A 10,973-nucleotide genomic window follows, 5' to 3' on the forward strand; every position below is an offset into this window, starting at 1 on the left:
TCAGATGACGACACTGGTGCCACTGCGAGAACTCTTGTCCTGAGAGAGACACACTGACTTTAGATTCACTTTACTAGCAATCAGCATAACTTAAACCTTTTATTGGTATGTGTGTGCGTGTGCGTGTGCGTGTATATATGTATTTGTCTTGATGTAAGTGCGTTTCTGTTACTTTGTGTGTCAACTAAAGCAGGGATTGTCTTACAGAGTATCGTTCATTCCTCCTTGCTCCTGGTTTGTATCCAGGCTCATACTCTGTGTAGCTGGGAGGTTTCTCAACCCAACCTCCACCTCCTCTCCTCCCTCCTCCTCCTCCTCTCCGACTGCCACCCTCATCATCAGAGCTCCAGGACCCTCCTCTTGATCGCCGTGATGCAGGTGGAGAGTAGTTTGCTCTGGACCTGTTGTCAAACAGGTCATCCCTGGAACGCGATCGAGGGCGATCAATGCCTGCCTGTGCCCCTCTGTGACTTGTCCTGTCCAGTGAATCCTGGCTGTAGCTCCTGGGAATGCCTCTGGACCGGGTGGGTGATGGGTAACGTCTACCTGCTGCTCCTCGCTCATTTTGACGGCCAAATCCACTGCGGCTACTCTCGCTAGAGCTCGGAGGCCGAGTCTTAGGTGCAGGGGGTGGGATTCGGCCCGTCTGTTGCTCCCTTATTGGTGGAAGTGTGATGACGCGGCGATCTGTTGGGCCATCATCAAGGGCAGAGATCATGCTAGGGGGACCGGGAGAAAATGGGACTGTGACGGGCATGTGCTGGGGAGGAGGCTGCATGTGCTGGGGAGGAGGCTGCATGTGCTGTGGATGATGTTGCATCGGCTGCATATGGGGTTGTAGAGGTGGCTGGGACTGATCGGAAGAAGACAACAGAAGAGGGAACAAGTAGGTAAAGACAAATAAGAACCATGTCTCCTCTGTTCCAGTGAAATCCACAAAGCCACAAGCAATGAGTCCTAATTCCAGTAAAACACAAGAAATGTGACACTTTTTCCATTTTCCCAACAGGGTATGATACAACCAGTGCCTCAACAGTTGTCAATCAAGTTGAAAATATTCATAAAAATAAAGCTCAATGTTTCTCCGGCTCTTCTAACCTGAAACAGAAGTGACTAGTTGTATTAAAAACAGTTTTCAGCTACTTTTAACCTTTTAGACTTATATAAGCTACTAAAACATATGATATCATCTTCAGTGGCCTGTGGCACTTCTTTTTACCAATAAATCATAATGAATATCTTAAAATACACCTTCCCTGTTTTTTGCAAAACCTTTGACAATAACTGTCTGGTAGCTAGTGTGAAAAATAGTAATTTTCTTTTTTTTTGAATTCAGAGTTATCAGGTCTATAATTAATTTCAGTCCAAATTAAAACAAAAAGCAATATGGCTGGGAAAGACACTATGAGGGAATACTTGGCAGTTACATACCTGTAGCAGAGGACTATTCACGTCCATCCCCCTCACTTGGCTTTCCAGGTAGTCGAGCATCTGATTGGTGGCAGGGGTGTGGTGGCCATGGACACTGGGAGCTGGCATGCTGTATGCTGAGGATTGAGGAGGAGGGAGGGGCATAGGCTTCATAGGGATGCTCTTCCCTGACATAGATCCTGGAGGGACAAAAACATTTAATGAAATAAAATCAAGTCATCATGTTTCATGATTTCATGTTGCAGATTTGTAGATTTTGTTACTGAAGGTATTTTCATACTGCATGCTCATTAACTGGCTTGCTTTCTGACACGTTGTGTTTGTACCTGAGTAAAGCAGTGGGTTCATCTGGGAGGAGGCGTTGGTCATTGGTCCATATACTGGTTGTCCTCCCATCCAGGGAGCCATGGCCCTCTGAGCGTCCTTCATCATACGATGCTGCATCACCGCTGAAAGATGAAGACAGTACATTCTTTAAAATGTATAAAGGAAGGTCTTCTCCAAGTACACAGACTCTTTCTCCACAATGACTGTATCTACTGTAGACACTACTGTGACACAATCTACTGTAGTTTACTTTACGCCAAAAGTTTTGCAAATACATACTGAGAATAGTCATTTCTGTAACATATGATTAATTTTGTGTTCAGCAGTTTTGAAAGGAAAGACGTTTACATATTATTAGATTCTGAATTTTTCAGTGACGTAGAAAGAAGAGATTACATTTTAATTTTAACTGAATGTGAAACATGAACTGAAAATCCAAATCAGATGCAAATTGGTATTCAAAGCTGAGTGCTTTTAGCTGATAATTCAAGCCTGATGGCGATCTTTAACATTGTGATTGTATGTCTATTGTTTAAGTTTTCAACTTATTGTATGAAATCCTGACATTCAAAACAGTCATGTTAACTGTTGAACAGCAACTTTTTCATATGACCACACTCACATGATCTGTTTTAAATCATCTGTGTTGACTATTATTTATCTTCAGAGTATTTCTGACAGCAGAGCTTATGATTTGATTTGTTTTTCAGAAGTCCATTATGTTTTTGATGTCAGAGCTTCCTTTAAAAACACCAAAAAGGAGAACTTTCCAAACTGTCCTGGTTCTCTACCTTTTTCAGGACAGCAGCACTGCTGCGGGCAGCAGGGGCAGCGGACATAGCAGCAGCATGTCTGAGGGCAGCACTGACAGCAGCAGATACAAAATAGCATGAGCAGAAGGAGAGCTCCAATGATGATGAACAACACTGTGAGCCAGTCTGAGAGAGTAGAGAGAGACATGTTAGTCAAGTTATTTCTGTGTATTTTGTTGCTAAAGATACACTCCTTCATTTTGCCAAAATGCAGCTTCCAGACATCAATCTGCATATATTGTCACAATGTATCAACTACATCAGCGTTTTGTGTATTATTTCATGAGTACCGAGGGTTTGCAAGCAAGTTCCATGGCATATAGCTTTAAGAGTAATATTTTGTTTCTTACGGTAGACGATGAGTTTGATTTCTTTGTCAGAATCTCCACTTGTGTCTCCAGCAGCATCGACAGTACAGAAGTACACCCCGTTGTCCCACCACATCACATCATTGATCACAAGGTCCGCCTCTGTACAAACACACACAAATACCACATACTTCCAGTTAAATGCTCTTGACTGGTTTACCATTGTGTTTATCTGATGTTTTACTCTTAAAAAAAAAAAAAAAAGGTTTTTGGGAGGACTGCTGGTTTGTTTGAGGCAAACTGATCTGTATGTTTTCTGCATCAAATCACAGCAAACACAAGAGCTAAATCCAGAAATGAAGCATGTTTCTTTATTACCTCAGTTCAACCTCTTTAACATTTTACTTGAAAAAATATTTTGAAATATTTTTTAGTGTCTCAAAATCTATGAGGATAAAATGTTTTATTTCTACTAAAATGTAACATCAGACCTTGCATTAGGAGTGGATCAGTCAGGATGTCTTTATCTAGTAACTGCTGAGAGAACAGACCATGCTTTATTTTAATAACTATGATGAAGTAGGCTTGCAACTAACAATTATTTTCATCATCAATAAACCTGCAAGTTTTTGTGATTCAATTATTAATGAATTCATTATTCAGTATACAAATGTTGGTAAATTGTGAAAAATGTCATTTCCCAGAGCCAAAGGTGAAATCAAAAACATATTTACTTAATTTCACAATAACGCAGTACTAAGAAAATAACCACATATTCACAATTAAGAAACTACAGCCAGTACTTTTTTCCCCACATTTTTGGTCAAATCAATTAACTTTGTTATGAAGTATTAACCGCCATAATAACAGGTTAAGCAAAACGATTATAATGAGGATGATAAATTGTCAAATTGCTATGTTTCTTAAAACTACATGTAGTCTTAATACCTCAAGACATGCTTTCGTCCCACCACAGTGAGACCATTTTAGTGCTTGCATGAACTCACTATTTTGAATGCTGATCCTGCGTTCTCGGTATTCTGATCCCAGTATCGGCTCGTTGGTTCCTCTCTTCTGGATCACAGTGCGCACCTTCCGCTGACGATCTGGACAATCGTTCGCTGGATCCTGACCCAACTGAAGCGCAGACTGGTATGCTGTGGAACCACGGGCAAAGTTTTCATTAAAACTATAAATAATCTCCCCTATGATTGACACCCATAAATACTGCTTCCTTGTATACCTGTGTCCTTGGGTAGGTAAATGATCAAAACATTTGTAGCTGTACAAGATGTGATCATTCAAAACCTCAGAAAGGTCTGAATTATTGTATCACTATAAATATATTTGAATGTTGTCAGTAACCTAAAACCAAACCAAACCCCTTCATCATCCAAACACATTAAGAGTTTAGTATCAGCAAGTCCCTGCATCATAATTCAAGGATTTAAGGATTTTATTTGTCACATACACAAGAAACACAAACAGTGGAACAAAGTGTGGCTACTCATTAAAACTAGGCTAAAAGAATTAGAAACAAAAATTATAAATGACACTCTGTCACAAATATGTAGGACAATGCCTTAGACAAGGCTGAGTATTGACTGAGGTCACAGGTCAGACTTCACCTTCCTGACAGCCTGAGGACAGAAGCTTTTTCTTTGAGACAGGATTATGCTACAGAGACTTTTACCTGGACATAGTCTATTGGTTTTACAGATCATTTCTTGTTCCATATTTTAAAAGGCTTACAATATAAATACACCAGTCTCACTGAGAGTTGTAACATCATTTATTTCTGCATTACGTTCTCTTTTGGTGCACAGGTTGTGTCTCACCTGTGGAGTAATATTCCAAAACAGGGTCCTTGCAGAAGGTCTTGAACTTCCAGGTGAGCAGAACATCTTGGAGGTTTGCGGAGGTGGAGTAGTCACAGCGGAGGATTATTGAGGCAAACAACGCTGTGCTGCGCTCCTGCTGGGGAACGTTCACCTGAATACACAGCAACACTGTGGAGGGACAGCAAACAGATGGTTACATACAGTAGTTTGTGTGTTCATTCATTAGAAGAAATAAAGATATGTCAGGTGTCAATAAAGATGCAATTAAGAGGAATGGTAACTTGTGTGCCAAAAGTCAAGGAAGAGGAGTAATAATGAAAAAAACGGTGTATGTGTGTGTTTGTGTGTGTGTTGCTGCTCAACTAAGGAGTTGATTTCAAAGTGGCAGAACCAGAAAAACTGGTGACACAGACAAAGGCAACACTAGTGACAGGAAATGGCTTACTGTGAAACTACCCAACCAAACATTCAAAAGCTGGAATGAAACCTGTTGAGTTCATCAGTCCCTAAATGCACAAAGGTCACGATGACTCTTTAAAAAACAAGCTGGAAGACCAATGAGAGTCTAAAAACAATACTAAACCACCAACATCCTGCATGTAGGTAAATACAATAAAATAATAAAACTTCAAGAAAAAAAAAACCCATTGTTAGCCTCATCATGACAGGCGTCAGCTATAGCCTACTAGGCCTAGTGCAGGACAGGTAAGATATGCATCTTTATGCCAAATAAACAAAAAGTGTCATGTGACCGATACCTCCAGTTTCAATGGGTATTTCGAAAAGCTTTAAACTCAAAAACAGGTTAAGACGACTTTATTTTAAAACAGAAATGAAAATCACCTTTCAGTAGCGACAACAGGAGGGTCGCAGCAGATAATGTCCTCATGATGTCAAGACGCTGCTGTCCTTACAAACAAACAAAAATGAAAAAATAAAAAATAAATATATGAGGCAAAAATTCCAAAGTGACAAAAAGGGTAAAAAGAAGTCCGAAAAGAAAAGGATGTATCCTGACCTGAACTTAAAAACAATTGCTCATTGTTAGGTGCCGAAAGGTTTGTCTGAGCAGTATCTGTGCGGGTGAGACTGCAGTCATCTGTGGCCCCACCCCGAAACAGGTGCATTCATTTCACCTGTGACGTCACCAGGTAAACGGACATCACCCCCACCAAAAAACCCCTACTGTGATTCATGCTCATGCAAAAAAACACATCCGGCTACTCAGCATAATAAAAACAAACACACGAAAAACAACCTCAGTCCTATTCATATTCAGCACATCATGTCTGACAGAAAACAGTAAGTTTGAATGTGTAGTTTTGTGTGTCAGCATACTGTGATATTAGCCTATATATAATGATTGGGTACTTATCAACTACACCACCATGTTTTTTTTTCTGTCTGAAACTGAGCTGTTGCTAAACAAGACATTTCTCTGAAAGTTATTATAAAATTAAAGAATGTGTAAAATGAGCCTGTCATCCATATCATCATGGCTTTGGTTTTCTAATAGTGAGCCATAAATTTTGTTTCTTTGTAAATCTATTGGCATGCTTTTAGTACTTTTCAATAGATTTAATATAATAACGATTGAAGCAGGGTAAATGAGGAAATACAATTCACCCCTCTCACCACTTCATTTCTACTGATCTGGTGTTTTCTCCGACTGAATTAGACCATATACATTCTGCTTGTTTGGAAAACATTAACCACATTAAAACAAAGGTCTTAATGTGTAAAGTTCACTCACCAAGTATTAACTCTGTTTTCCCTACTTCATGTTTCTCTTAGACAAGCAGCTCATCTCCAAAGTACTAAATTGGAACTCATTATAATCTGTTGTAGAGATGACTGGATTACATATTACACAAAGTGGTACTGAACTGGTTTTAAAAGTCTTGGATGTCACAGTATCTAATTTTCTTTCCATGGAAAAAACACAATGCTGCTCAAGGCTGCTCAAACTGAATCAGTCCAAGATGTAAGAAGCAACAACCACCTGCTGAGGGCAGCAGATGAGTCACATGCTGCAGTTGTGACATGATGCCCTCAAGCTACATTCTATACACAAATCAGTTACATCTGTATGACAAAGAAATAAAGTACACCTAAAGGTATGAAGAATTATATGAGATGACTTAACTTTGTTTTACATTTTACAAAGTAGTTGTTTTTTTTGTTTATAATTGCCATATATGGTGTTGAGCATAGCTCAGCAGGTAGAGCACCCGCCCCATGTGTAGAGTCCTTGCTGCAGGTGACCCTGGTTCAAATCCCGCACCAAGCGGTCTTATCCTGCATATCATTCCCCCTCTTTCTGCCTCCTGTTTCCTGTCTATCTCTACTAACCTGTTCATTAAAGGCAAAAAAGCCTGAAAAAATATACTTATGTGTATGTATATGTTTGTTCTAATGCTTTAATTTTTGCCCCCCCCCCCCCCCCTTTACTTATTTTAAGTGCACATTTCAAACCAGAAATAACATTTTGTAAATAACTGTAATTTACTTTCAGCATACAGAAAGACATCTGCATCCTTTTCCAAACATGTCCATGTATTGAAATGTATTACCAACCTTTAAAAGCTTCCCTGGAACTTGAATATTTTGACAACCATTTGTTCTGTGAAGAAAAACAATTCTTGGTCTCTTAATGTCTTAAGGTGGGAGTATATACATTCAGATATTTATCATCCTGTTGTACTTAAGTGACACAAAATGCCAGTGAAAAAACTATGCACTTATAACTAATAAAGGCCATAGTTGGATGACATAATGTTTATGGACACTGTGCTTGTGTGCTTGGTTATACTTGGTTTACAGATGTCCTTCAAAGTAGCCTGGGATGTGTTTATTTATTGTATGTCCCTCATTTAATATTTGAAATACATTGTTATTCAAACATATTCTTATTCTTATGAAATAACACCATACATTTTGGACTACATTCACTGTCTAATTCTCATTAAATTGAACGTATCTATGCATATGTACATTTTTGATTATGTTTCTTTTATTAGAACTGATTTTTTCCTGCATTTATTTAACATGAATGTGTGATTTGCAGTGGAACCACTAGATGTCAGCCTTAACTAGTTTTCATCTGAGCTAGAGCTTTATTTTTGTGATTTTGACTCTCCAATGCTCTGCAGTTAAACCTACACAATAAAGCAGTTTATTCCAGGAAAGACAGATGGTTTTTAAACATATTGACCTTCATAAACGTCTAGACTAGAGCTAGATCTGCATATGAATGGAACTACTCCTGTGTGTTGTGCTGAAGTACTTTCCGAGTCCTTCAAATTCCCAAAGATTGTTTCCCCTCTACACACACCCACTCTGCACCTGCAGCTCTTCTGAGCTTGGTCTCATGGAAACTCCTGCCAACTTCCATTCTGTGCTTCCTACTTATGCTGGGTTGTATCCTGTCCTTCTGCTGAGGCTGTAAAGCACAACATACACTCTACACTCTATGTTCACTGTTTTATTCATAAAAAGCAAACTGCTATTTATCTTTTAGAAACTAAAACACTAAACGCCAACATTTTTTTGCTTGTTTTTTTAATTCATTTATTTTGCTGTGGTTGACTTCTATATTTTCTTTTTATTGCTAATCCTTCCTATTTATGTACATATTGATGGTATGTCCATGTACACTTGAATTCAATAAAGTTAAAACAACAAAACAAAAAACTAAACTTTCACTCTGAGGTGATGTCATTTTGATCATGCGGCCATAAACCTCAATATAATGTACATGTAGGGCCCAAAAGTTCAGTGCGATGCATCTTATAAAACACAAGCAAAATGCAAATGAAGTAAACATCTTCATAAATTTGAGCACATGTACACCACAAAAAAAAAAGTGTGGTATCAGTTTCTGCATCCATCTCTACAATAAATAACAGCTTATTTCCCAAAATTCAAATCTAAACATTTAAATTTACCTCACAACTTTGAAACTTGTGTGAGTTTTTGTCAATACCTGACTGGTTTATTTCCCACAGTGTTGTGATGTCATATTTCTCTGCCCCATTGCCTCTGTAAAGCTCAGGAGGGAGTTACTCAACAGCATTCCTCACATAGTCTGGAGCTGTGAGTGGTGACTGTCTTAACCCATCCCTCCCATCACAAGCATACAGTCCATTAACTCAAATGCACACAAACACTCACACACACACACACACACACACACACACACAATCTTTCACACGCAGATAGGAAAACAAGATCCACAGTGAGTCATCCTCTCCCAGAAAATGTTTTGAAAGTAATTGTCTCAATTATCCATTCAGCTATGTTGTGGGAAGAAAGCATCAAATCATCAACCTCAGTGTAAAAAAACTAATTTAAAAAGTCATGTAGGATATTAAAAATCTTCCTAAAGAAAAGAAGCACAATCAATGAACCATATTTAAATTGTTGGGTGAGCATAAAAAATTCCTCCTGAGAGTATTAAATTATAATATTCTTGGATTATCATTATTTATAATACTCCAAGAATATTATAATTTAATATTTAATAGTAATGTGTAAGCAGCATTTTACTGTTACAGTATCATGTGATATATAAATTATTATAGCTATGTGTAGTGTTGTTGGGTAGTTCCATCTGTAACAATTGCCTGTATTTGTATTATATGTGCAGGCTATGTGTATTATATGTTGCTATATGTCGTATGTGAAATATTTATCTTCAAATTAACTAGCAACTGTAACCTTAAAATAAATGTAGTGGAGTAAAAAAAAGTATAATAATTCCCCATGAAATAAAGTAAGACATTGTCTCAAAACTGTACTCAGGTGGTTAAAACAACCTAACATCCTTAAGATAAAGTACAATAAAAGCTGGGTTTCATTATTTCTGCAGTTTATTTGTTGAGGAGATAAACACTGACGGTCTTAATGCTTGAGTTATGCAACACTGCATTTTTGCCAGTTTAATAAATAGATACTTAACAGACATTAAGTGTAACAAATGATTTATGTGGTTGACGAAACATGGCGGATATGTGTTGGTGAAGCAGGCGGAGCTGATGTGTGAATTTTGACACAGTTGTGTGGTGAAGACAGGCAGTCTGTGATTAACACAATGGACAAAGACATGAGTCATCTCTCGCTCTCTCTCACACACACACGCGCACACACACACACAGACACATGCACACGCACACTCAGTACCAGAAAGCAGAAAACACAATGGCACAAAAACAAACAAACATTAGACTTGTCTCAAAACCAACATGGAGGCAAGAAAAATAAAACACTGTATGGCGTAATGTTGGTGTGTGTGTGTGTGTGTGTGTGTATGTATGTGTGTGTGTGTGTGTGTTCAGCTGTTGACTCAGCAGTGATAAGAAAAGACTGAATTACAATAATCAAACCAGTGATTTCATCGTATGTACACAGTCACACTCAAGTGCTCAGACAGAAAATCACTTACAAATTACAACTATCATATCACAGCTGACACATAAATAGTTTACATATTTTAAAAAAAAGCTTCATAATGTAGTACAAAACGTTCAAAAAGGCAAGCGACAGTTCAACACCTTAAATGTTATAAAATTATAAAACTCTTGCAGGTTAAAATAGTTACTTTGTGCAAACACTAACATGTTTTAATAGAAGATGCAGCTCCACTTTCATACAGGGTGGAGACAAAATAATGTTACTGCTTCATTAATAAGGACTTTAATGTAAAAGTCACTGCTGCCGATGCTGCAGTCACTGTGGTCAGAGAGCAGCCAGCAGAATGAGTCCAACCCCTTGTTAGTTTAGTAGTTTGTTAATGTAGAGTAATGTGTTTGGCCTTCACATTGTCAATGATTTCTAATAGATTCCCATTAACATACTCTATTTGACTTCTTTAGAGCTCTGTTAACATTCTCATGATTTTTTGCCACATAGCTTTAGCAGAACAAGCTGTAAACACAGCATTAATATATTATCATGTTATGAAGTTGACGCAGTGAACATGTCAGCATAGTTACCTTATCATTTATTTGGTGTCATATTGATCTGACAACAATTTTCTCTGTTAACATATCTTGAGAGATATCTGGCTCTATAAAAGCTAAATGCTCTACTGTGTTCACCCGTATGTCGCTAACTTCTGTGTAACATCTGATCTGTCTGCTATTTGCTGATGCTGGGCAGGCAGTGCAGTGGGTTTATCATGAAAACACCTACCTGCTGCAGCTGGAATGTGACAAAAGACAGTAAAACACATTTTAGGGGAACTGCAGAGTCAG

The 10,973-nt window shown here is 38.2% G+C and overlaps 1 protein-coding gene across 1 annotated transcript; it reads right to left on the reverse strand.

Annotated features, from left to right (window-relative positions):
• On the reverse strand, positions 1 to 5,608 carry LOC128360587 (immunoglobulin-like domain-containing receptor 1). Its single transcript, XM_053321050.1, has 9 exons — positions 5,563 to 5,608; positions 4,717 to 4,887; positions 3,886 to 4,035; positions 2,921 to 3,040; positions 2,550 to 2,696; positions 1,758 to 1,880; positions 1,432 to 1,610; positions 206 to 853; positions 1 to 39 (listed from the first exon to the last, which is right to left on the reverse strand). Exons 1-9 carry the CDS (start codon positions 5,606 to 5,608, stop codon positions 1 to 3), a joined length of 1,623 nt encoding a protein of 540 aa, XP_053177025.1.
• Positions 5,609 to 10,973: the final 5,365 nt, after the last annotated feature.

The sequence above is a fragment of the Scomber japonicus genome, chromosome 1, assembly GCF_027409825.1.
Source record: "Scomber japonicus isolate fScoJap1 chromosome 1, fScoJap1.pri, whole genome shotgun sequence".
Classification (NCBI taxonomy): domain Eukaryota; kingdom Metazoa; phylum Chordata; class Actinopteri; order Scombriformes; family Scombridae; genus Scomber; species Scomber japonicus.

What these genes read in the sequence shown, in the direction of transcription:
- LOC128360587 (XM_053321050.1), bottom strand. Translation starts at nt 5,608, where the DNA reads ATGAGGACATTATCTGCTGCGACCCTCCTGTTGTCGCTACTGAAAG. An exon ending in CCTGTTGTCGCTACTGAAAG is followed by an intron (nt 4,888 to 5,562) that starts GTGATTTTCATT and finishes GTCCCTCCACAG; the next exon opens with TGTTGCTGTGTATTCAGGTG. An exon ending in TTTGGAATATTACTCCACAG is followed by an intron (nt 4,036 to 4,716) that starts GTGAGACACAAC and finishes GTGGTTCCACAG; the next exon opens with CATACCAGTCTGCGCTTCAG.